This window comes from Talpa europaea (genome assembly GCF_964194135.1).
Source record: "Talpa europaea genome assembly, chromosome: 10".
NCBI lineage: Eukaryota > Metazoa > Chordata > Mammalia > Eulipotyphla > Talpidae > Talpa > Talpa europaea.
In genome coordinates, this window is record NC_140077.1 from 65,159,831 (window position 1) to 65,185,611 (window position 25,781).

Consider the following 25,781-nt stretch of genomic DNA (forward strand, 5'->3'; position numbering starts at 1 on the left):
AGGAGCTTATAGATTCTGGGTCCTCAACTGCTGAGATGCCAAACTTCCCAGGACCCACAGGCTGCTCCTACCCCTCAATTTTCATTTGTAGTGGCCATCCTAAACTCCAGGCTCTGCCTTCCATAGCAGATAAGCCTGAAACTTCCTGCTTGAGGTCTGAATGACTAGACAGAATCCTTAAAGGAAAAAGCAATTCTCTTAAGAGTTGCCTTCCAGGATTATGCTCAGTGAAATAAGCCAGAAGGAAAAAGGAAAATATCAGATGGTTTCACTTACAGGAGGAATGTAGGGGAGCCAAATAAGGGACCAGAAAAAAAATTATAATAAATTAAGAAACAAAATAAACAGGTAGCTATTAATCAGAGACACTCTGCAGAGGCAGGGGAGGGAGAGGGATCAAAACAGGGGCAGGATTGTGTTCTTGCACAGGGAACTATGGTGATGGTGCTCGAGTGGATTTGGTAATGGGAATTTTGCAGGGACTTCACCTGAGAGGAGAAAGCATGCATTGCACAAAAAGGAAGAACGATGTAAAAAAAAAAAAAAAAGTTGCCTTCCACCCATTCCCACCTGCTTTTTTGCCTTTCTCCAATGCCTTAGGGCAGCTAGCTGTTCATATTTGTCCACAGGTCATAAAGCATGAGGGTTCTGCAATTAATGGAGGTGGAGACTCTACCTTTTGATGTTTGAACCAGTAATCGATTATTCAGCAGAGCAAGCAAACAAAATTAAATATTAAGAGCTGGTGTAAAGGCAGATGATTCTCTGACCTTTAAGTCAGAAGACGTCTTTTTAAGTCAGGGAGCGTTCACCCAAGCCCAGCACCGCTCGTGCCCCGCCCCCGAGCTCAAACCACGCCCCTTGATCCACGGCCACGCCCACATCGCTAGCCGCACCGGGACGGCCGCGCCCGTTTCCATGGCGACGAGGCTCCAGGCCAGGGTAGCCGGGCCAGCGAGTAGGGGGTTGTAGTGGAGGCGGCAGCGGGCGGTAGACATGAGCTTGGCGAGCGTGGCGACCGGGCAGCGGTCCCCCAGCTCCACCACCCCAGGCTCCCGGGGCGCGTCGCGTCCGCGCCAGCGCTACTCCACGACCCTCCAGTACTCCGGGCCGCAGAGTACGCAGCTCGGACCCAGCGATGCGCAGAAGCGGGTACTGGACCTGGAGAAGAGTCTGCAGTTCCTGCAGCAACAGCACTCGGAGACGCTGGCCAAGCTCCACGAGGAGATCGAGCACCTCAAACGGGAAAACAAGGGTGAGCGCCAGCGGCAGAGCCGTGGGCCGGGATCCTGTCCGGCTGGGGTTCGAGACAGAAACAGCACATGAACTCTCGAATACTTTAGGATTTGGCGTCCAGCCAGCGGGGGCTTCCGCTCCCAGGTCACTCCCAGGATCATGCACTCCATGTGTTCCACCCATCTGACTCGTAGTGGGTGGGGTGATGTAGGGGAGGCTGGCTGAGTTATTTCCTACCATAACCCAAGAAAAATCTTACTATAGAAATAAAAATTACTCGAATATAGATGATTTTTCACAAACACACCCTGATCGAGGGCAGACATGCAGGCCCCATTCAGTCCCGCTCGCCCCTAAGCCCTGCTCTCTGGGTGTTGCGCCCACCTCATTCCTCAGGGCGGGCCTTCCTAGCTTCCCACCCCTAGGGACTCCTCACCCTCAAGGGCCAGGTCTGAGGCAGAATGCAGCCCTGCTTCACTCTCTGGCCTCAGCTTTAGCTAGGGCTCCACACATCTAGGCCTTCCTCAGTTTCCCACTCCCCTTTCTCCTACTGCCTTCACCTGAGTGATAAATATCCTACCACTGACTATCCACTCATATTCAGGACACCCCTCCCCACATCCCAGGCATCACTTGATTGTTGCACTGACCACATATGCTTCAGAAAGGCTGAGTCATCCCAACCCACCCCTGTGCCCAGACCCTGCAGGATAGAGTACCCTGCAGGTGCCTAGATGGAGTGACAGACTTTGGATGATATTCTCAGGGGAGCTCTGACTCAGGGAACAGCCAGAGTCATTCCTAACCCGAGTGCACCCAAGGCAAAAGTGTGGTCGTGGTAGACAAAGTGATGGGTGAGACTCAAGGGCTCAGCAGGGAAGGAGTGTGTAGGGCAGGCCAATCTTCTATCAAAGTGGTTGTGATTCAAAAGTGACCAGGAGAGATGTGCTTGCTTTCAGATCTCCAATACAAGCTAATAATGAATCAGAAGCCACAGAAGAAAGGTAAGACCGAGGCCCCAGGGGCCTGGTGGGAAGTTACTGCCAAGGAGAGCAGCCCTAGATAGCTTGTGCCCACCCTACTACACACAAGCTATCCCCAGGAGTGTCCTGGCAGGACAGATGCCAGTGCCTCCAGCCATGGCCTGGGTGACTATGCACCCGGCACAGCAGGTGTTGCTCTCAGGAGCCCAAGACCTGAGGTCTGTGAGGTAGGCACAGTGGGCACCTAGACTGCTTCCGTGGCCACCCTCAGCCCTCTGCCTCTGGTCCATCGTGCCCTGGGACAGGTGGCTCTGGGCACACGCCTTCCAGGGATCCTCCCTGCCAACCCTACAGTGACCATGGGGGCAGGGGGAAGGAAATGCAGAGAACTTACCATTCATCTGAGGCCTTTCCTCATCCTCATAGTGGCCCACTCTCCTCGCCTCTTGAGTTTTGGGTTCCCTTTCCACTTCAACTTTGGGGCCAGGTCTGACATCAGAAGGTTTTAGTAGTGAGTGGTTGCAGCCTGGAATGCCCCGTCTAGGGAGTACCCAAGGCTCTCCTTTTCCTGGGAGACATAACGGAGTGGGGTGGTAGGCACCCTTCTCCTGTGGGGCAGAGCAGCTTCAGCGAGTTTATCTGGATGAGCAGCAGGGCCCTTTACTAGTCTCTGCCCTACAATGCCTGCCCCACTGGGGACCCCCCCATTCAATTCTTCTGCCTCTCCATTCCCAAGCCCCGTTTCTGGATTATCCTTCAGAAAACCACCTTTCCCAAGGCCTCTACTCACCAGAGTGTGTGTTGGGGGGTGGGTGGGGGGCTCCACATGAATGTAGGGCCTGGGTCTGCAAGGCCAGGAAGTGGGCACAGGTGGGCGCAGCCCCTCACCCACTATGGGCTGGGGAAGCTGGGACAGAAGTGTCACTGCTGCCATTTTGGACTGACCCCTGCATGTCCTCCACAGGCAGCATCTCCAATTCCAGCTTTCAGTCCATCAAGTCCATCTCGAATTCATCAGTGGCAGGTGAGCGTGCCAGCATCCTCTGTGTACTGGGGACAAGTGCCTCGCTGGGGCCCTAGGTGGCTGGCACTGGGCACTGACCAGCGCTGAAAATTCTAAAAATTCTGTTAGGTGGACCTTGGGGGAGCACATTTGTTGAGTCTCATGGGCTAGTGAGTTAAGGAGCAGCTGAAGGGAGCCATGGAGGGTAGCCCCAAGTGCCCAGTGAGCTGAAACCACCAGGAAGGAGACTTAGATGGGGTGGGACAGGACCACAGGCTGGCCAAAGGGAGGCCTTGAGGTGATGCTATAAAAGCTGGGCAGGCCTGGCTGCAAACAGCATGGGCGCTGGATCCCACGGCAAGGCCATTCCAAGGGGATGGGGTGGGGGTAGGGACAGTCAAGCTTCTTGACAGAGGGTCCTGAGTGCCCACTGAGCTTCCGAGTGGTCTTCCAGGAAAGAGGCAGTGCACTGGCCGCCTTGCAGAAGCCTGCTCTCAGTGTCCCCTCAAGCAGGCAGAACACAAGCAGGATGGCCCATCTTTGGAGACCTGGGCTTTGCAGAGCAAGAGATGCTGAGAGCCTCTTCTCACGCTTCCGCCACTGGGAGGCCAGGCGTCCTCACCAGGAGTGGCCCCTACTCTGGTGAACAGCAGACCTTGTCCTCAAAGTTAACCTGTGCAGGCCAAATTTAAGACCTCATTCAGTTTCATTTTGCCCAAAATGGGGTTCATAGGGAACAGCTTTCTGGGCCACCCCACCCCAGCCATTAGAGGCCTGGGAGGAGACTGATTTCGCAGGTCTGGGGCTTTCCCTGTGCCATTTGCTTCAGAGAGCCAAGCTTCCATATTGCGATCACTTTAGAACATTCAAGAGGCACCACTCACAGGCTGAAGAAGCCTCAGACCCACATTTGTGTCCCTCAGCCGCAAGACAGTTACCCCCTCTTCTTTTTTTTTTTTAAGATTTATTTATTTATTTATACAAGCACTGGGTACAGTCAGAAGCGCGGGAGGGTAAGAGGATTCACCAGAGCCAGAGCAGGGAGCAGAACAGGCAGACTGACGAAATACACTGCTGAGGGGAGCAGCGGGCGGCAGGAGAGGTCTGCGCGCCATGTGGGACCCTCACCAGCAGCCTGGTATCAAACCTGGGCTGCGGGCAGCTTCGCAGCCCAGTGCTCAACCGCTGCACCACCAGGGGAGGCCCATTACCACCTCTTTTTAATTTTTTTTTAATTTAAATTTTATTTTTATATTCCCCATACAATTACACCCCCCTTATTTTGATCCCAATGCCTCCTTTCCCCGCCCCCCCCCCACCCCATAGAGTGTCTCTGGTTCATAGTTGTTTGTTGATTTTGATTTTTTTTTTAACAGAAGAGATACCTGAGGTTGGGGGAGGCTCCTTGGGTCCCAGAGCTGATCTTGGAGCGCTAGGGTAAGGTTAAGTGACTAGCTCCGGGTCTGACCTACAGCCAACTCTCAAGGCAAGGCCAGGTCCCAGCCAAGCTTCTCCAAGAAGCAAGATTTGAAAGCCACTGTTCCCCAGAAGACGGACCAAGATGAGGAGCCCCTGGTTGCTGCCCTGCTTCACAAACTGGACAAAGTCCCCGGGTCACAGGGGCCACCCAAGTAAGGTTCACCTGCACCCAGTGATCCTGGGATTACATTTGATAGGTTCACACCCTAGAAACAGCAAACCACTTTGCCCTTCCAGATGGTCTGTCTTGAGCACAAACCAAGCTCCTGAAAGCGGATGGATTCATCCATTGGGTGGACACTGCCTTTCTGTCCTCTGGGGGTTCCACAGGGTCCCTGTACTGACGTGAGCCCACAAGAGGGGCCAATAGCAGCCCCTAAACTATTTTCTCAAAGTAACTATAAGTAATTTGGCCTTCAAATTAGAGGGGAGGAAGGGACGAGCCCTGGTGAGTTAGAACCAGGTTTCCATCTGGTGCCTAGAGCACCCAGGTCAGAACAGAACCACCAGGCCAAGGAGGCTGCATGGGCACCCACCCTCCACACCCCATGCTGGCAGTGCTGCCCTGTGTTGAGGTGGTGGCAGTCAGGGCAATCTGAGCAGGCCGCCTGGGGGCTGCTGCAATGACTGTTTCAGAGATGACCAAGTGGAGATCTCCAATCCAGCAGCGACCTCGGTGGCAGGCAGCCAGCACAAGGGCAAGCAGGCAACGGGGGCATCGCCCTTGATGAGCTTGCCCCCAGCCCTGCGCAAGCCCGCCACACTTCAACAGTGTGAGGTGGTCATCCGCCAGCTATGGAATGCCAACCTTTTGCAGGCCCAAGAGGTGAGGCTCAGGACTGGGGGAGGCGGGGTGGCTTGTCCCTGATGAGTCAGCAGGACCCACCCTCCATGCCCTTCTCCCTGCCTTTCAGCTGCAGCACCTAAAGTCCCTTCTGGAAGGGAACCAGCGGCTCAAGGCTGCCCCTGAGGAGGCTGGGCTGAGTTCTCCCAAGTAAGCGCCCCGTGCTTGGGCCCCTCCCCAAAAGAGAGGGGCCCGGTTTTCTGGGGCTCACAGGCTCTTCCTTCACTCAGGGACCAGGAGGCCCTTCACCCAGGGACCACGCAGTTCCCCAAGGTCCCCACCAAGGGCATCTCTAAGAAATGGTGAGTCTCGCTGGCCTGGGATGGGTGGGGTGCTCACCCTGTCAGGTGCCAGCAGCTCTTGGGCTCTGGGGATCGCTCCCTGTCACATCTCTGCTTCTGAGAGCCCAGGCACAGACCCTTCCTCTGCTCCCACCAGCCTGATTCTGAGCCCAACACCCATGGTGGAGCGTGCCATCCTGCCCGCGCTGAAGCAGTCTCTAAAGAGTAACTTTGCAGAGCGACAGAAAAGGCTACAGGTTGTGCAGAGCCGGCGACTGCACCGCTCCATGCTCTGAGGGCCACTGGCCTCATCCTCGCAGCTGGAGACACTAACCCTCACTAGATAGTAATTAAAAAGAATTCTAAAACACTTAAGCCAAGTTTCAGATAAACAAAACTCATGGCATACATAAAGTACTTGGTCTCAGAATTTAGGAGTTATTTTTTTACTCAATATTTTGCTATTCTGCATTTACACAAAAATACATTATGAACTAAGTATTATCCTACCCGCTGGAGACTGGAAATAAAGCTCGTTACTCCCATTTGCAAGTCTCACCCCTCACTGGCTATCAGCATCACCGCCTGGTGGTCTGCCATGAGCCCTGCTCCCTGCTGTAGTAGGATCCTGTAGTAGGGTCCAGGGCTGTGCTGAAGAGCACAGTAGCCCTCTTGGAGCCAATGAGGCGTTCTTGCCCCTGACCAGGTCGGGAACTGTCTTCTAGGCACACGGTCACACAGGTATCCTGACCAATAGGACACCCCAGGTGGGCTGGGAGGGGGGCAGTGGGTAAAGATGCCGTCCTCCTGTCTTAACTGACACACACAGCCAATGAGGTACCTGCCACGTCTGCCATCCTCCATGAAGGCCACAGCCACAGAAGAATGGTCCTCTTGAGGGGCCAACCCACCCTGTGAGGACCTCACACATGCCCTCAATCATCACTAACAGCAGCTTCGGTCCCCTCCCGTGGCTGTGGTCAGTTCAGTGGCAATCCTCACCTGGCAGGACGGTCCTTCCGGCCCTATCAGCTGTTCCCTCAGTGCTCATCTTTGCCTTTTCCCACTTTGGGCTACAGGAACTTCACCAGAAACCTGGGGCTGAACCAGGACAAGGAACTATCAGATGAGGGTAAACCAAAGTCTGGGTATCTGTGGCCATCTCCAAGTCCGGGGGAACTAACTCAGCCCTGACATTGTCCTTCACTGGATGTAGGTGCCCTGCTCATTGGGGGTGGGGAAATAGTGATAAATTCATGGCAAACACAGGAATAATAAATTTATTATAAGAACCACAGATGACATGGTAGTGCACATATAAAAGGAAGAAACTCTGATCATCAGAGGGCCGGCTGGTGCCCCACCACGAAGCTCTCACTCTCTGAAGGGGCTCCGAGGACACCAGGTCCCAAGGATGGCAGCCTAACCCGACAGCGGGCCAAGTGTCCAACTAGTGGGTACAGTGCCGGGGCAGGATACCCCAGATGTCCCTGCTCCCTCTGTGCCCCCACAAGTGCTGTGAGGGCCCCCAGGGCTTGAAGGAAGAATGCCGTGAGGTATAAGGCCCAGTTGGTGGCAGGGGACTTGCGGCCACCCGTAGGCCAGCCCTCCCTCTGCGACACAGCCAGCATCCCTGTATCTGGGAGCTTCTGTGGCACGCTCCACATGCCAACAGTGGCATGGTCTGAACCCAAAACTTATCAGAGAAATCTGTGTGTTTTAAAGATTTCCTATGTTCTCTATGTCTGCTATTGAAACAGTAGACATGTTTTCAGACTCACACACAAGATGCTCCAACAAGACCCTGAGCACTCCGCCAGGAGCTGAGCATGGACAAGGGCCCTGGAGGGCACAGGGTAGAGCACGTCTGACTTCCTGGAGGATAGAGCCAGCGCCATGGTCACCTGTCCTAGTCCTGTACAAGTGTGGGAAATGTTTGGCAGGTCCCCAAGACAGAAGATAAAAGCAAGAAAGCTAACCTAAGTCCAGGCTCTCTAAGGAAGCCAACACCTAGAAATGTCCAATGTGAGGCGTGTGTCTTTTGTGGCCCGACGAGGTCCCTGGCAGCTGGGGGAGGGGTGGCCCAAGAGGGAGCAGCAGTGGTGGCTAGGCAGCTGAGAGGCAGGCCTGGTGGATACTTTGTGCCCAAGTGTTGAGCAGGGCGGTGACAGAGTGCTTGTCGGGAAGTTGCAGCAGCCTGGAGGTCATGCACTGGTGCACCGACTGCAGGAAGGGGTTGGCATCTGCAACAGAACAGCAGGCATGAGTGCTGAGTCCTCTACCAGGACAGTCACCCTAGGGCCCCAGCCCACATTAGCACAGGAATGGACTGCCCTGGCAGGCATAAGACAGTTGTGGAGGAGACTCCACCTAGCCAAGGGGACTAGGATGCCATCTCCCACACAGAGATCCTCGTCCCAGCCATGCATCATGAGTCAGTAAACTGAAGAGTGAATGGACCTGGAGCCCAGCAGTCTCAGGGTCCCAGTCCTGATCCTGCGGTGCACCAGAACTAAACCAGGGTGGGTGGCAGAGAAAGGAACTGTCATTATCAATAGCCTTCTCTCTGGACCTCTGGCTTGATGCCCTGTCACTCAGATGGGTCCCCATGAACCCTGTCTGTGGCCCCAGGTCAGACTTGAGAGGAACACGGGGGTTGCTAGCTCAGGTTACCCCGCATCCTGTGAACACGGCTGCCCCAGAGCAGTGGGACAGGCAAAGGAACAGAGTAGGGGCAGATACCCTTTTCTCTCCAAGTGGCTACTGGGCAACCCATTCCAGTCCACAAAGGAAGAAGGGGAGGGTAAGGAGGACCTGGTTTGGGGGCATTATACATAGAACACCCTGGTTGCCCAGAGTAGACCCCCGCCTGCCCTGGGCCCTTAGATGGCAGCCATGAGGCCTCCCCACCATGGTCCTCTTGGTTCACCCACCGTACTGCCACTGTCGGTCGATCCACAGCGGACTCTGGGCAGGGTAGTCGGCAGGCACGCTGAGCTCCAGAGGCGGCACACTCGGGAGGTCCTTGTCATCTGCAACATATGAAGCTACATCTGTGACTTGGCCCAAGGGCCTGGCCTGTCCTATCTCACAGATCTGATGCAAACAGGGCTCTTCCCACCCCGGAAGGAACGTTCTGATGAGGCTTGCTGTGACGCCTGGAGGTTGCTCTGATTCTCAGGCCAACAGGGCCAGCTGGACTGGGGAGGATCTTCCCCAGCACTGGGGAGAGGGGAGTTTGTGGGCTCACAAATTGGCCCTCTGCACATGCTTTGGGCCAGCTGCGTGTGAGGATTGAGGACAGTGAGTAGGGACGGGAGCTGTGTACGCCTTGGGCTGACATGAGCATGCATGCGTGTGTGCATGTCATGATGGAGTGTGCAGCCTGGACTGGACACAACTTGGAAGCAGTGGCCCAGCATGGGTGGAGAAAAGCGGCAGGGCCCTGGGGCTGTAATTCAGGGCTCACTCTCCCGGGCACTCACCCAACTTGCATATCAGGTGGACGGTGCCGTTGTTACTGCAGTGAGAAGGATCCAAGTTCACCAGGAACTTGGGGTCTAACCTGGCCACCTCCCCCTGGAGCACATTGGGGATGTTCTGCTGCTCATCCTCTTCAAACCTACGCTTCCGGGCGCACACCACTGGGGCCCTGGAGGAGGCGGACACGGTGACCACACGAGGTCAGACTGTGGCCCACAGCCCACCACCCACTAAGAGGCCAAGACCTGGGCTGTACGCACGTGATGGGTGGGCCATGGATGGCTGTCATAGCCGGCACAAATGTGCGGTACAGGGAATGGTTGAAGACAGGTGAGCGGATGTTGGCCAGGACGGCATCCAGGAGTGGCTGGCACAGGTACTGTTGTTTGGTTGGTGGCACTGGGGGTGGTGGGGGCGTGGGCTGGGAACAAAACAGGTAGAGTCCGCAGTCTGATTCTGAGAGGCATTTCAGATCCCAAAACACTTTCACTCAGTCAGCTCCCCACAACCTCCACCCCTGGAGACAAAGATGGTCTGTGCTGGACATATTCTGTCACCCCCTGCAGCCTGGCCCTCCCTGCCGCTGCCTCCCCCAGGTCTGATCTCACGACAGGTGGACACGCAATGGCAAAAGTGGCAGATGCATAAAAGCTCAGATCCAGGGGATGAAGGAAGCACCCACAGGGTCCCTTCTGCCCCAGCATGGTTCCCAGGCTAAGCAGCATGGCCCCTCTACCCGGCCTTGACTATGAGGTCTCTTCCCAGCACTGAGCTCCCCAGAGATGTCTACAGCTCTTCGACAATCACCAGGCCATGGCATCCCACTCACCACCGCCATGTCATTCTTGAGTTTCTCCAGAGCAATCTCACACTTCTGCAGTGTTTTCAGGGGGCACCTGGTAGGGAAAGCAAACACGGCTGACCCTCCATGCCTGAGAACTGGATGCACTCAGGTTATTCCAACCATTTCCACGTGGCCTCCCCAGTGTGGACAAAGCCAGTCCTTCCACAGGAATCCCTGTCAGTTGACCAGCTATTCCCAGATACAGAGTCCAAGGCAAGGTGGCCCCTTACCCAAGAACTCTGGTCAGCATAACAAGGTATACATGAGAAGGGTCAAGGGGAGGGATGAAGGTCAGACCTCTGCTCACCTCCCTGTCCGCTAACGCCAATAAGGAATCAATCCAAGAGGGCCCAGAGAACCGGCCAGCTCGGAGAGGCCCGCTCTCCAATGGAAGCAGCCCGAGCCAAGGCGGGAGGAGGGAAGCAACACAAATGCTGGTCCCCGTGAACATTTTGTTGCGCTGATCAAGTTCTGGTGCTCACAGCAGCCTGGGGTCAGCAGGCAGGGAAGGGCCTACGTGTAGTGTTGAGAACCTGGCACTGCACTGCTTCCAAGTGCTTCCCAAGGCACTGTCTGCTGTCAGTTTCACAGCCAAGGTGTGCAAGTTATAGATGCCCCCTTGGCAGATGTGGTAACTGAGAACTTGCCCAAAGACACTGTCAAGTCAGGGTCAGGGCTGAAGGTCAGCCTGAGGTCTATCAGAGGCAGCTGGGCCTGGCCAGCAGCCCAATGAGGCATGGCTGTGACAGCCATAGGGCAGAAGTGTGAGGGCCACAGCAGTGGTCCAGAGTAGGACAGAGGCTGGCTGCTGGCAATAGCAAAACAAAACTGGGAGGTTATAACCCCAGTAGACACACCAAAGTACAGCCCCTTAAAGAAGATCCCTTCTTTAAACTCCACACTGTCACCAAGTGCCTGCCTATGACTGGGTCAACCAATCACCTGGGGACTTTCCATGAGCTGTGGGAGAAGCACCTTCTATTACCCAAGGAGTTGGGGGACAAGCTCACCTCTTAGAAGGGTCTGTGAGAATGTCCAGAAGGCTCTTCATCTTACTCAGGTCTTTTTTTCTATCTGGGACAGAAGAAGGGACACTAAGATGCATGCCTGGAGTGTCTATGGGCCCCACCCCACCCCAGCTCTGGCCCCTACCTTCATTCTTGTCGATCTTGTTGATCATGCGGCGCAGGGGCTCGATGTACTTGGACAGCTGCTTTAACTTGTCCAGGTACTGCTGTTCCTCGGCCTGGCTAGAGCCAGCTGGGCTCATGACTGAGCTGGGGTTCACTGCAGGACACAACCTGGTGAGTGTGTTCTCATCCCACAACTGGCCAAACTCTCAAGGTGGGGCACTCTGGCTCTGGGGGTTCCAGAATCCATCCACTCATTATGAGCCAAGGCCTTGAGAGGTGAGGGGGGACCCTCAGCACCTCAACTTGCTGGGATTTGAGTGTGGCTCATGATGGGGGTCTGGGTCTTGGGGCATGACCACCCCAAGCTTGACTTACCAGGGGTATTTAAAGGTCCCGGTGAGGGAACGCTGAAGTTCTGTGGGGTGCGCGCTGTCACTGGACTCTGGGAGGGTTGTGGTGAGGGACTGGGCAGGAAGCTACTGGGGGATGGGGCTGGGCCGGAGCTGCAGCAAAGCAAAAAGAAGCTATCAGTGAGCCAGGGCTCTGGGCAGGGCCCCCCCAGGGAGCCAGGCAGGGAGGGGCACCCCAGTCAGGCCTACCTGACGTTGGAGTTGGGCTGTGAGCTGGGCTGGCCAGGTTGCGGGGACGGCTGTGGGGGAGGGGGCATCGATTGCGGGGTCTGTACTTGCTGGCCCGGCGACGGTGAGGACAGCATGGTGAGGCTGCTCTGGCTGACCTGGAAGTGGAGGGGGCTCAGCCTGCTCACCTGCCACATGTTCTCACTCTGCTGCTCCCTGCTCCCACAGGCCAACCTGCAAGCACAGTCCCTTCCCTCTCTGGCAGCCTCACCACACACTCATATCTTTCTTGCAGACACCCTGTCCTTCAAACACAAACAGGCCAGAGCGCCACACACACACACACACACACACACACAAACACGTTGGCAGAAAGGCCTTGCTCCTCTGTGGGGGAGACCCACAAGGAGCACAGGCTTCTGGGCTGGGACAGAACAGCCCCATGTCCCTGCCTCATGGGTCTGAGGGCCTGTGGAGGCGGGAGACCAGAGACAGCCGATGGTCTCCAAAGGTACTACCTGGTTTATGGTGCTCCCTGTGTGGGTCAGTGAGGACCCTGCTCTACATGCTCTTTCTACATGCTTCCTCAGCTCCCTCAAACTTCCTGGCTACAGGGGAGACTGTGTCTTACATTGTATCCCACCTGGACCTGCCTAATGGGAGCAAGGTGGTCCCTGTGTCAGCCCTTTCCAACACACCTTGCCTGGGGCTCCTCAAACTGGCAGCTGAGCCACTGTACCAGCACCCATCGGGAGAGGTGAGCAGCATGGTGTCATTCTGAGGCCATTCCCTTATCTGCAGAGCTGAGGCTCATCCTATTCCCCAAAGTCCTTGTCTGGAAGGATACACAGGGTCAACTGCACCACTGTCATCACCAGGGACACCACTGCACTAATCTGTGAACTATACAGGTTGAAGCTAGAGTGCCCAGGGGACAGGGACAAGATATGTGACCTAACCCTTCCCTTCTAGAAGAGGGGCTAGCCTGGGTTGGGGGTCTGGTCCCAGGCTCCATTCCTCTAACCACTGTAGCACCATTCTTCTTCACATGGAGAATCCTGAGAGGGACGTGAGCGTAGCTCCCAATGGCAAGGACAGCTTTGGGGCATTCAGCCCCCAAAGAGATCTGCCTCACCCAGTGCCTGGGCTAGTGGCATAAAGGCCCTGTCCCTTACCACACCAAGATCACCTTGAAGGCCCTACCAGTTTCTGGGCTCTGGAGGACTGAGAGGGGACTTCTCCACGCCCTATCCAACCTCCTGCATGATGTACATCCCCTCTAAGCCTACTTCTGTAGTTCAGTCCCTCCACCTGCCATGTTCCTGGATGACCCAGAGCACAGACCCACTCAAGTCTGTCTCCCAGGCCACTTTGAACATTGAGGCATCATGCCTCCCTCCCACACACACCTCCACCCTGGCCTTGGGAGTACTGGGTTAGGATTATTCTAAGGGGGTTACTGCTTTCTTGTTCCTCCAATCAGGAAACAGGAAGGATCTGGAGACAACCCAGATCCCACTGGGAAAACAGCATCCACCCCAGAACACAGGCTAAGCAGGGGCTTGGCTCTTTCTCCCAGGACCACCTGGACCAAGTTCCCAGACTGAAATGTTCTCCCCCCTCCTGGTCTTTGGCTTTCTACCCTCTCCCATGAGTGTAGAAAACAGCTATATGGCGTGCTGGTGTAACAGACAGCACGGAGGTCACACCAGGACACTTCTAACATGGCCAGGTCAGACAGGCACTAAACCCAACTGATGGTCTTGGCAGATGGAATGGGTTGCTCCCACCAATTATAACTAGGTTCCCAGTAGAGCAGCAGGAGCGTATAAGCTCCCAGCAGCTGGGCCCAGTGGCTCTACTAAGAGGTGAAAAACAATCCAAGTGATTTTCATTGATGTCACCAACAGGCCTGGGGTGACTTAGTTTATGGTGGTCAACCAAGCATAGCAAGTTCATCCTATTCAGGACTCTCCTCCATGATGGGAGGGTACCCTGAGTCCTGGAGAGGGTAGCATGGCCGTCACACTGAAAATATACTCTAGAATCCCCACAGGTGCCAACAAGCTCCTAGGATTAGCAAAGCGAGAAAGTTACATCAGAAAAGCCTATACAGAGAACCACAGGCAGTGCCAAGGAGGTGTAAGCAAAGGCTCTGGGACCCATTCTGGGCCCTGTTTGTCAGTGGGAAGTGTCCTTGTGGCCAGATTCCTTCAAAAGCCGTGCTTCCTCACCTGCCCCAGGGAAATCCTACCATTACCACCCTTTCCACAACCCCCAACCTGTTGTCTGGCCCATACTCCCTAAAGCCACCTTCTTCCTGTCACAGATCAAATTCCCTTATCTGGTCTCATTCATAGAACTGACCTCAGGGAGGTGCCTCAGCCTCTGCTCAAGCTGTCCCTTCCAGAAGGTCCCTTCTAGAAGAGTGGCCAGCCTGGGTTGGGGGTCTGGTCCCAGGCTCCATTCCTCTAACCACTGTAGCACCATTCTTAAGGTTGCTAGGGAAACTGGTCTCCAGCATCAATCCAGATGTCTCTGACAACTCTGGAAAAAAGCACGATTCCAGCTGGCAGCAAACAGGTTCTCCACAGGCCTTTAGGGCCCCACTCAGGGCATAAGTTAGGCTCCTAAATCCCAAGTTGTACAGACACATCTGGGATGGAGAGCAATGGCCCAAAGAAAGAACCAGCAAAACAAGATGGCTAACAAGATCAAGACAGAAACCTCCAGTCTCAGGTAGCCCAGGTTGAAGTCTAGCAGCGCCTACTCTTACTCCTCCAGTTATGTAACAAACAGCTGAAGGGAGAGTCCTGGAGAGCCACTACTTGGTTCCTAAGCTTCTCACCAGTCTGAGTACTTTCTTCCCGAGGCACAGGCCATGTCTGCCACAGCTGCTGGCAAAATCCACAGGACGGGAATGCTAAACCTCCAGATAAGGAGGCTTTGAGAGCCTGTCACAGGCCTCCACCTGCCTGTCACCTGTCTCTCACTGACAGGAAGTGGGCATTCAGGGGAAGTGACTTGTTCCAGGTCACATGGCTGGTGAGGGAGTCCAGGCACCCAGCACCTCAGCACCATTTGCTTTCCTCGGGGACAAGGATAAGTGTCTGGAAATGATCCTGCACAAGACAGCTACAGGGAGCAGAAATGGGAGATAGGATGGAGAGAGAGAATAAGCAGATGGGGAGCAGCCAGAGGACAGAAGGGACAACAGGGGCTAGGATGCCAGGTAGCAGGACAGAACAACCAGTCTGGTGAACTCTGACCTGTGAAGAAACTTCAGTGTAGGCTGCAGAAGCACCATGTCCTCCAGTTTCTCAAGGCCACCCATCCCTGCTGGATATCCCTGCAACTACCCTGGGCTCTGGGCCCCTGCTCAACATGTCCCCAGAAGCCACTGTCTAGAGCAAAGAGGAGCATGGGTCCTATCATGATGCTACCTGCTTATACTCACTGAGGGAGCAGGGGGACAGAGAAAACTGTCACCCCTGGATCCCAGGTTAGGCACTATTACAGCACATTCTGACACAGAATTCTGCTTGGTCAGAGTTATCCTTGTCTGTGAAGTACCGCCATGGGACATATTGCAATGACTGGAGGGCAGGGGTGAGGGAAGCCTGAGACAAGAGAGCCCCAACTTAAGAAGAGCCAGGGGAATTCTTAGACTCCCACTTTCTGTTCTGCCCATTTCCTCAGATGCAATCTGTTGCAATAAGCGAAGAACCAAATCAGACAGGCACTGTAGATGCTGAAGGACACACATCTCACTGTGGGCTGGTTGTGTATAAGTGGCTGGAGGTGGATACATTAAGGCCCAGGATGCTGAACACAGAAAGCTTGGGGGAGGGACGGTGGGATGCCATTCAGATATCAGGGGCAGCTCCCAGATGTTTTCATGAAAGCTCCCGGAATAAGCTGGATTAGAATGACACTGATACGAAAGCTGTTGCACATCAATTCTGAAATCAGCTTCATAGTCAGGCCCATGCCCACAGTATGCCTGGGGACTTTCGGGGCACAGGTCGGGGGCGGGGGGGGGGGGGGGGAGCGCATTGAACTCAGGTACCCTGCTGAAAAGCTGAGGTGGGAATGCTTCACAATCTGGACCAACAGTCTAATCTGAGCAGCTCAGTCTATTTTTATGGTAGATGGGGCACCTTCTGCCTCCAGGACTGCTGGGAGAACAGCGCTGTGACCCCCCTGCAGTGAGAAAGTGTTTGCACACAAAGACTTGACTCAAAGTCTGCCACCTATCAAATACTCACAATGTTGGGGCTTTCTTGTTTTTATAACAATCGGCCCTATGTGCTGAATGCGTTACTCCTCTAACCCACCAACCCAACCTGACACTGTCAACCCAACCGATAATGAATCAGAAGCTAACGCAGAGAAGTAGTTGTTTGAGATCACAAAGCTGAGACTCCAAAGAAACGAGGGTAAGGAGACACTCACTAAGACATGCAGCAGGTAGGTAATAGGATGGGGGCAGGGGGTGCCTAAGGCCTCAAACCCCACCCTGAGCAAGGCACTGTGTGCTCTATCCCCTTCTGCCCTCTTTACTACCTCGATCCCAGGAACCACAGCCCTTGCTACCAACTTCTCCTCTACAGAGTTCAGTCACAAGGCCTCTTTAACAGCAGATCCCAGCTACCTCTTCCTCCCAAACTCAACTACCACAAGGAGGTCAATGTCAAGAATTCAAGTTCCAGTCAGTGAAAAACCATGTAAATGGTACATCTGGGGTAACCCTGGGGGTAGGAATGCAGGGAGGGTAAAAACGAGCACACCCCCAAATGGCAATGCCTCACCCTCAGGAAGGCCTTCGTCACTTCTGTCACAGTGGTGTGTGGTAATGTGGCTTGGTGGTGATGGCAGTGCCAGCACATGTGCCACCGAGGAAGGGAAGGACTACTATTTGCTAGGATTACAGATGCAGTTCCTTACAAGTGAAACTGAATTTTTAAGTTTCAGCAACTGAGGTTTTCAAAGCTAAATGGAAGGCCCATAAGATTAGGGAACCTCATCCATTTTATTCTCAGAATCTCAGAAGAGTGCCTGGCATAAGGCATGTAGAGGATGAAGGTCCCACGGACAATTCCAAATTTCACATAATGGAGAAACCAGGGATTCATGCCCCTGAAAAGGTGTAATGTACAAAGAAGTCCTTATTCTACTTAGAAAGGGAAAGGAGGTGTGGATGTGTAGGAAATTCTATGCTCTACACAGCAAATCTAGAACCGCATGGTCTGACCGAACCTTCCAACACAACAGCCTGATTCATACAATCTGTGCCATCCAGTCTTGCAGCCACAAGCCTCCCAAAGGGGATATGAGCACCTGAAATGCAACTGGCGCAACTAAATTTTTAGCTTTCATTTTAATTAAACTTAAATGTAAAAAGCCAACATGGCTGATGGTTACAGTATTAGCATGTCCTAGAAAGCAAAACTATTTACTTAGCTTCTATTTCATCATACCACAAAAAATTGAGAGCACAGTAACTATTAAATGACTGCAACGTTTAAAGAGACATGACTCCCACCTTCTCCAGCAGATCAAACATTGGAACTGTCCAAAATATTAAAACAAAAATACACCCAGATATTTACTCATATCCCCTCAAGAATCAGAAACTGGGTTTGCCCTCATGTAGTTTGGTTAGGCACTCTGACTGCCTCTTAAGTCACTGGAGATGACAGGGCCGCACAAAAGCACTCAGAGGTCCCTGAGCTTCCCGGTGGTCCTGGGTGCTGCCCCGTAAATACCTGTGCCGAGGGCTGTCCGCCCAAAGGGATGGTGCTTGACGGGACGGCAGACACAGCGGTGGTGGGCGGAAACCGGGCTCTTACTTGCATCCCACCTTGGGCCAAGGCTGCGGTGATCATCTTGAGGACAGAGGGACAACAGACAAGGTGATCGCAACAAAGAAATGCAATGCATGGGCAGGTGGAAAGAGTTGTGCAGCCTCTGTGACAAGGAGAGCCCACAGTGAGGGGTCTGTGGGGGGCTCAGGAAGCCTGGGAAGAAAGAGAGTCTGGACTTCAAGTTCAAGCTCACAGCACTGAGGACTTTCTAGGCACAGGAGTCTAGAAAGAGGACTTTCTCTAGAAAGAGAAAGTCTAGAGGAGCCAACAAGAATGCTGCCTTCAGGTCTTTCTAACTGTTGGCCTCACTCCTTCAACAAACTTCCCATCTGCTGGTGGGCCCACAGAACCCTCAGGGCCAGACCTCAAGGGTCAGGGTAGTATTTGTGGAAGACCAGACTCCTGAACAGGCTTCAAAAGAGTGTTTCTACCAGAGCTCACTACGAGAAGTAGACTTTATTAAAGCAAAGAAAATCCCAGGTGAGCCAGCCAGCTCACAAGCTGCATGGCACTTTTCCCTCCCAGTAGTACAATGCCTGTCAAAGATGTCTGAAGGTCCAAACTCAAATCCTCCGCTTCTCTTCCAAGTCAGAATCTGCCATAGAACTGGTTTTCCTTTTATAACTAAAATCAGTGGAAGATGGGAAAAGGAGGCCGGGACACAGCTGAGGCCTCATCACTGTGAGGAAGTACATCTTCCATAGAGACTCAGGTCTGGGTCAAGTCTGTCCCTAATTACACAAGATGACTACAGACTGTATCTCCAGCACTTACTGGGACTGCTCTCCTCTCAACTTATATTTTTAGAAGCATAAAGAAAGCAAGGCAGGCTGTAAGTCTAAATCTGGGTCTGGCTTGCACTGGTAGGAACTTGGCAGTTGGCCTGGTTGCCCTCGCTCTGGGCTCTGAGTCAGGAACGGAGTCCTAGGCCTAGGTCCTTGGAGAGTGGGGCATGCATTTGCTCACAATTTTTAAGATGGAACCACACTAAAACATAGCCAGGGGTCAGGAAGAAAGCAGGACTGATCCATGGAAAAACAAAATGTCTGTCCCAGGAGGCTGCAAAGTGATATGTGAGACTGAGGCAGCAAGGTGTGCCAGGGGCAGTGCTCCGAAGCAGGGGAAAGACCTACTGGGAGATTTTTCTGGCATCACATGCATGTCTCACACTCACACCCACGGATTCCATGCAGCAGGCACTGCAAGCTGGGGGTGACACAAGCAGTACAGATGCCAACCTGAATTCTGCAATGGCTGTGTGTGTAGGGGGGGGATGGGGGGGGGAGGGTGGGCAACTCTCTCCAGGGCCGAGGAGCAGACATTTCTGCAGCCATACCAACAAAAAAACTCCCCAGGGATGGGGGCAAGAAAGCCATTCCTCAGTGTCTGCCAAAACAAAAGCAGGTCCTACAGAGCCTAATATATCTAGCACCTCATTAGAAACAAAGCAGAACACTGGTGCCATGTGCTGGGGGTGGATCTGGATGGGAAGCCCTGGGAAAACACATCTCCTCCCCAGAGGGCCCACCGCCCACAATGAGTGGGGACTGAAAGCAACTCTTCTGGGTTCAGCTCTAAGCAGAAGTCAAGGTGGGAGGGTTTGATTAAGACGGGATAACACTTATCACCAGCATGGCACTCAAGATTTGCCCAACTGAAAGCCCAGGGGCAGCTCAACACTGCTCCTTCCAGTGGGAGAAAGCCTGGAAGACAGCCAGGCGATATGACAGAGGTAGAAACTTTCACCCAGGAAGAAACAAAAGTAAAAAGGAATCGAAGTAGCTGCTGACCGGTTTCCTTGGAACTGAAGACCCCTGAGAGGGAGAGCTCCTTTTCTTCCAGCCACAAATCCTAATGGAAACACACCAGCAGTGTTTACAGGATCAGAAGAGCTAAGCAGCACATCACCAGCAGCCCACATTCCCATTCTCCAGACTGACTGCATTGCTCTCTCCCCCAACACAAATGCACGCAGAAAGGAAATCAGGCACAGCCCCTCAGGTCATGGGCCTGCTTGTCCACCACCACCCTGAGGAGAGCGTGGAAGGGAGAAGGGTTTAGGCAGGGTGGAAAGGTTCTGTCAGAAGTACAGCAGCCATATGACATCCATGTACATTAGGGAAGTGTGTCTTTGATAACAACTCATAACTTGATAGCAAGTTAAGTTTTTGTAGTGATGTAATTGTGTTCTCACATAATAAAAGATTAAAAGACAAAAGATAGGGATTGTTGGAATTGGAGGCATGTTCTGTTCTAGTTTTATGTGTATTAGTAGCTAAAGTTTAGGGGGGAAACAGGAGTTAGAGTAGTCTCCTGCTGAGCCTTACAGTAAAGGCCACTGTGGGTGAGAGTGACACAGTCTTTCTCACCTCCACAAGTAGCTTCAGATAAGAAAGTCAGCATACATGGCAAAGTGGAAAAGTGGGGAGCCCACTGGAATACTACCATCCAAAACTCAATCCTCAGATGAGAGCCCCAAACACTCACTGGGGACCCACAGCCCCAGAGTATTTGACAGGGCACTTCTTTCCTGCTCTGTTCTGGAGGGCACACTGGGAGACAAGACACGGTGGGCTGCTGGATCAGGTGCTCCAATCTCCGTACTTGTTTCGCAGAACCTGCGCCCGCACACAGCAACTCACATACTTGAAGAAGTGACAAGGTATCCTGATGTTAAATGTGTGAGCACAAAAGACTTCTAGTCTGTGTCTTTGAACTCCTAATAGATGACTGGCTGATAAGATCTGAGGGTCTCAAAGTGACCTGGAATGACTCCTTTCCGGAAAGGTCAGGAAACAAACCAGACTCCAGCCATGAAGACATGCATCACTGATAACTGCAAAAACTAGAAATAACCTCAGGATTCAAGAACAAGATGGCAATTACGGACAACAGGATACATTCATAAAAAGGAATATTACACAGCCACGTGAAGTAATGTGACTGAAGTTTTAGTTACAGGAGAACATTTTCCTTCTGTTGTAATGCTAACAAGAAACCAGTTACACATAAAGTCCAATGTACAGTATGACCTTGACTACACATGAAAATAGGGGAAAAAAATGCCAAATCTCTCCTGTTCTGCAATGTTACCTGATTTATACTCTCAACTTTGTCTCTATAGTTACCACATTATCTTTTGAAGTTTTGGGATCAGAACATCGGTAGTCTTGTCTAGTTCACTGGGGCTGCAAAGGTGGACTGTGAATCCAGAGACTCCCCCCATAAGGACTTGTCATACCCCATGGAATCCATGGACCCACTGTTGCCGGAACAAAATGGTGAGGCAAGACCAGCCTTGCCACCACAGAACTATACTGCCTTCAGATAGGGCAGGACCAGGCACAGAGACAAACCAGTATAGCCAGGGCAGAGGTCTCAAAGTGCTGCCTCTGGAACACAGAATATTATCTGTGTTCCAAGGGTTCAAAAAGCTCCCTCTGTCCCCAGCTCCTAGGAGTCCCATCACACAGCCCCACGGGGCAGTGTAAGGTCGACACGTCTTCAAAAACCAAACCCACTCATAAGCACTCAAGTAGTGAGTACTGTAACTCCCCAGCTACCAGAGAGCCTCACAATCTTTCCAGGATCCCTGCCTGAAAAGTCCTGGCTCCACTTTAGCTCTGCTTGCCATCAGCTTTCTGTGGGAGAAAGGCTACAAATCTGGAGGCAACTGTGTCCCTGGCCTAGGCTCCCACACTGGTGGAACTGGAACCTCCAGCCCAAACAGGGCATGTAGAGCATGTAGTGCATGTAGAGCAGCGCTGTGCATGGGCTCAGTGTGGGGTAGTGAGTGCACAAAGCTGCAGACCACTTTCAGAAGGTGATACGGCACCAGGGCAGTCACAGGAAGGACACCTTGAGCTATAAGCCTGTAGTAAACCAGCCCACAAAAAGATGGGATCAATGTTCTGTGGTGTTTCCTTCCCAAACACCAAGAAATGGGATTAAGAGGGAAGTTCTCCTTCAGACCAGCAAACTGCAGGATAAAGAATGCCAAGTTTCTTACTTTCCTACTGGACCTCACTGAGATGCAGCAGTTTCCATGAAGTGTGGTCCTAGGACAGGACAGGGAGTGTCATGAAGCATTAAAGGAAATGACTTCCAAGGACTGAGAGGTCACTATGTGCTTCCACTGTCCCCAACTGACTACACACCACCTCCTTCTCTGCATGAACCCAGGGAGGGAGTGCCAGGGGCCAGGGACATGCCCAGAACACAGTGGCAGCAGCGGAGATGGGTTCCAGCCTAGTCACTCAGGGCAGTTAGCTCCTCTCTGGGTACAGCTGCTGAGGTGGGGTACTCTGCCCAGGTCACTTGGTGCAGAGACAACAGAAGCTGTCCCTGCAGTTTCCTCCACTGGCATGCTTCTCCTTGGGCAGCTTCCCATGAACTCAAGCAACAGTGCTGGGGCCTGCAAGGTTCTAAGTGCTCTCTGACACCAAGGGAATACACTGGGTCCCAGAGGAGTCACATATGGAGCACTGCCCACCAGACGAGACTCACACGTAATAAGCAGGGTCATGAGTATGGCCTGTGCCACTCAGCCCAGCAGCCCAGCAGCGCACCAGGACAGGTTAGGACCCAGCTGTGACCTTATATCAACTAATATAACAGCTCTTTCTACTGACAACACTCTCCTGAGTGTTCCCACTTCTGGATGGAGACAGAAGTGCCGAGATACCAGACAGGGACTTCCCCTACTCAGCACCAGCACAAGGGTGAGGTGGAACTACACTGGCGGAGCCATGAGGTCTCCATCTGTAGACCCAAGACACCAGTGATGATCTAGCCTCCACTGTGAATGCTCAGGCAAGATCCAACCTGCTCCATTGACAACCAACACGCAGAATGTGTGCGGTGGGCCTCCCTGAACTTTCAGCACAGGGGTAGCACCAGTAGTCAGTCAGGCAAGGGGCTGTGGCAGAAGACTATGGCATCACTGGAGCTAGCTGCCACAATTCTCATGTTCTTCTAGTTTCTAGAGAGCTACTGTTGACCTTCTGCCAGCCCCATACTCAGCACTGCAACCGAGATGCTCTCCTCTCCAACTTGTGTTTTCAGAGAAGAGAGGGAAGATGAAGGACATCAGAGGAGAACAACACAGGCACTATGTACATCAAAGGACCAGATATGACAAGGCAGAGTTGGTGACACTGAGGACTCCAGGGTCCCCAGGCTTTGGGATCAGCCCTTGTCTGGCAGAGTGCTGGGGAGAGGAATGCTGTGCTGTACCAACTCAGCCCCTGATCCCACGAGGACCCTTGCCATAGAGCACCTGAAATCCAGCTCCATGCACGGAGAACATGCACCTGCCAAAACTAAGCTCTGAAGGCCCTCACCTGGACTCCGGAAGCCACTATCTGGGAGGCCTGAGCTGTCGGCACTGCTGTCTGCTGCTGCACCTGGGGCTGCACCTGCTGCACCTGGGGCTGCACCTGGGGCTGCTGTACCACCATTGGAGTTCGGACCTGAGGGAAGAAGAGAGAATAATTTGGGGCCCCCACAGTAGAGGGCAAGTACCCACTCTTCTGTGGGAGCTCTGAATCTTGAAGTTTTTGTGAGAAGGGGACTGGGATTGTCATGACCTCACTGCCTTTAATGTCACCTTGCTTGTCCTTTATCCTCTAGTTCTTTGGATACATTCTACACCAGCCTGTTCTGTACTGGTACAACCAAGTCTCATCACCCCTAACTCTAAGGGAAGTGCAGCGCTCTCCCCGGGACATCACTATACAGCTATAGCCTGCTCACTCTGGGCTAAGGATATGATGTCTGTGGGAGTCCTGCTTGGAGCCTCGGCTTCTTGAAGGAAATCAGAGGTGGCCAGCCAGTCAGTAAATGGCTGGCTCCCAAGTGACAGGTGTAACCACAATGCTCCTGCTTCCAGCCTGCCCTGGTGGGGCCTTCTAGTTATCTCACCATTCAGTTCATGTTTGGCCCTCATCCCCACTCTGCTCAATGAATCAAAAATAGAAATGGTGGAAGTGAGCTGAAAAACATTAAAAGGGCCCCTAGATGCAGCTACCTGGGACTTGGTGATAGCATTTTTAACTGTTTTAATGTGACCAAGTAGAAATGCCTTGTACATGAGACTGAAATAACAGTATTTTATATTAATTAATACCACCCCCAAATATGATAATGTCTCTTTGCTTAGAAAATAACTGAGCAGTTACCAAACCACAGTGGATGCCCAATGGAGGCAGTATTTCCTCCCCCATAGTGAGGACAGCCCGCCACCATCCTAATCATCTATAATCTTAAATGCCCATGACCACTATGGCAATCAGCCAAGCTGCTAGGGAGACAAACTGCTGTCCCAAGACCAGGGGCAGCAGCTCCTGCAATGCACACTTCCTAGCTGGGCACAGCACAGGATGGCATGGAGACGGGCTGCCCAATTTCCAGTACCCGAGAAAGAGGACATTCCATTCACTGTGAAGGAAACCACTAACGGCCGCCAGACACGTAAGACATCATGAGAAGAGCTGTGACCCACCGTGATGGGCCATGGGTACTCACCAGTTTCAGTTGTGGCTGGGCATACAGCATCTGTCCAGGGAGGGCTGGAGCCTGTGATACCAAAGGCTGGGTCTGTGACTGTGGCGGGAGCTGCGAAGCTTGGTTCTGAGCTACTGGCGGCTGCTGGGACTGTGGTGGTGGCTGGTGGTGCTGCGTGTGGTGCATCTGCTGCAGCTGCTGGGGCAGGGTCTGGGAGGGGGGAGGCTGTGGCTGCTGCATTGGTGGTGGTTGTATTGGTGGTTGAGCCTGCAAAGCCTGCTGCTGCTGTTGCTGCTGCAGTTGCAGTTGTGCTATCCGCTGCAGTTGCTGTTGCTGCTGCTGTATCTAGAGGTAGAACAAGCAGCATGTGGTGACCCTGTTGGCCCCTGGGCCCTGTGCCAGTCTTGCCCCCAGGCAGTCTGCCTGGGCTGTTAGAAGGACAGTGAGTACACGTGAAGTATGTGCTTGTGCCCTGCCCACCAGATGCTGGCCCACCCTAGGTTGAAAGAAGATGCCAGAAGGCTCCAGGGAAGTATCTGGAAGTTTATTAAGGGATGACACATAGGTGCTGAGTCACAGAAACTGGGGTAAACACTTGGGTGACTGCAGACGTCTGGAGCCTCTCTAGGGACGAGATTTTGCTTCCCATCATGGTCAACAGGACAAGCCTCAGGATGAGGAAGAAAAGTGGGATTGAAGAGTCCCTGTCAGCTCTAGGAGAAGGGGCCTCTGAGATGTAGGAGGATGGCCAGTGGGAAAAGGAAACAACTAAGGCCAACAGGGGTTGGTAAGCAGAGAAAGTTCCAACAGGTGTTCCCTCCCTTAAGGCTTCTAATGTGACATGGCCATTCTGCCACAGGACACTAGATGGGGGTCAATACTATGACTAAACACCAAAACACTCAGAGACAAAAATAGGAGACATGCATGTCTGAAAGGCCTACAAGGTGGCTCAAGAATTCCTGCATCTCAGACTGCTTTTCTCACTTTTTTTCTTCAGTTAACTCTTACAAGAATTATCTGTACCCAGAAGCCTCTGCTGATCCAACTGCCAGCAGACCAAGACACCTGAGCCTGAAGGAGAAGCCCTCCTTGTGCAACAGTATGGTCCTAACAAGTCAGGACCTGCTTCTCCTCCCTGTCCCAGGCTCTGCAGGAAGCCCAGGCACCAGTGGTCAGAGCATGGCTGGCTCCAGCCCCTGTGCCCAGCACTGTGGTTGGTATATGTCTAGAGCTCAAAGGCCACAGAAGGGAGGCTGAGTATGGGAACAACTTAGTACCTGCTGCTGGTTTTGCTGAAATTTGATCAGATGTTGCTGCTGCTGCTGCTGCTGAAGCTGCTGCTGCTGCATCACTGCCTGGAACTGCTGCTGCATAGCATTCTGTTGAGCCTGGAACTGTTGCTGCTGTTGCTGTTGCTGCTGCTGCTGCTGCTGTTGCAGCGCCACCTGCTGCTGTTGAAACTGCTGCTGCTGTTGCTGCTGCTGCAGCGCCACCTGCTGGAGTTGTAGCTGGGCTGGAGATAGAGAGGAGACCACAGTCAGAC

At 53.2% G+C, this 25,781-nt stretch overlaps 2 protein-coding genes across 7 annotated transcripts in view; one reads left to right on the forward strand and one right to left on the reverse strand.

Moving 5' to 3' along the window:
• Positions 1 to 923: 923 nt before the first annotated feature.
• LOC311178933 (coiled-coil domain-containing protein 74B-like) lies at positions 924 to 6,122 on the forward strand (the record flags this gene model as incomplete). Its single annotated transcript, XM_084245691.1, has 8 exons — positions 924 to 1,255; positions 2,196 to 2,240; positions 3,184 to 3,243; positions 4,697 to 4,853; positions 5,338 to 5,527; positions 5,616 to 5,695; positions 5,776 to 5,847; positions 5,984 to 6,122. The coding sequence occupies exons 1-8, from the start codon at positions 997 to 999 to the stop codon at positions 6,120 to 6,122; spliced, it is 1,002 nt and encodes a 333-aa protein (XP_084101817.1). The 5' UTR covers positions 924 to 996.
• A 1,810-nt stretch (positions 6,123 to 7,932) lies between these two features.
• Positions 7,933 to 25,781, reverse strand: part of MED15 (mediator complex subunit 15) — a gene marked incomplete at both ends in the record, with an annotated part of 60,738 nt that continues 42,889 nt past the window's right edge. For 2 of the 6 annotated variants that reach the window (XM_084245215.1, XM_084245212.1), the window contains 13 exons: positions 7,933 to 8,069; positions 8,760 to 8,858; positions 9,312 to 9,478; positions 9,570 to 9,730; positions 10,139 to 10,205; positions 11,164 to 11,227; positions 11,306 to 11,440; positions 11,662 to 11,789; positions 11,886 to 12,022; positions 17,633 to 17,752; positions 23,074 to 23,202; positions 24,257 to 24,580; positions 25,516 to 25,751. In XM_084245215.1, coding sequence (XP_084101341.1) covers positions 7,933 to 8,069; positions 8,760 to 8,858; positions 9,312 to 9,478; positions 9,570 to 9,730; positions 10,139 to 10,205; positions 11,164 to 11,227; positions 11,306 to 11,440; positions 11,662 to 11,789; positions 11,886 to 12,022; positions 17,633 to 17,752; positions 23,074 to 23,202; positions 24,257 to 24,580; positions 25,516 to 25,751 — 1,904 coding nt within the window. The remainder of the gene's footprint in view (positions 8,070 to 8,759; positions 8,859 to 9,311; positions 9,479 to 9,569; positions 9,731 to 10,138; positions 10,206 to 11,163; positions 11,228 to 11,305; positions 11,441 to 11,661; positions 11,790 to 11,885; positions 12,023 to 17,632; positions 17,753 to 23,073; positions 23,203 to 24,256; positions 24,581 to 25,515; positions 25,752 to 25,781) is intronic. The other 4 variants (XM_084245216.1, XM_084245213.1, XM_084245214.1 and 1 more) reach the window with 3 other exon arrangements.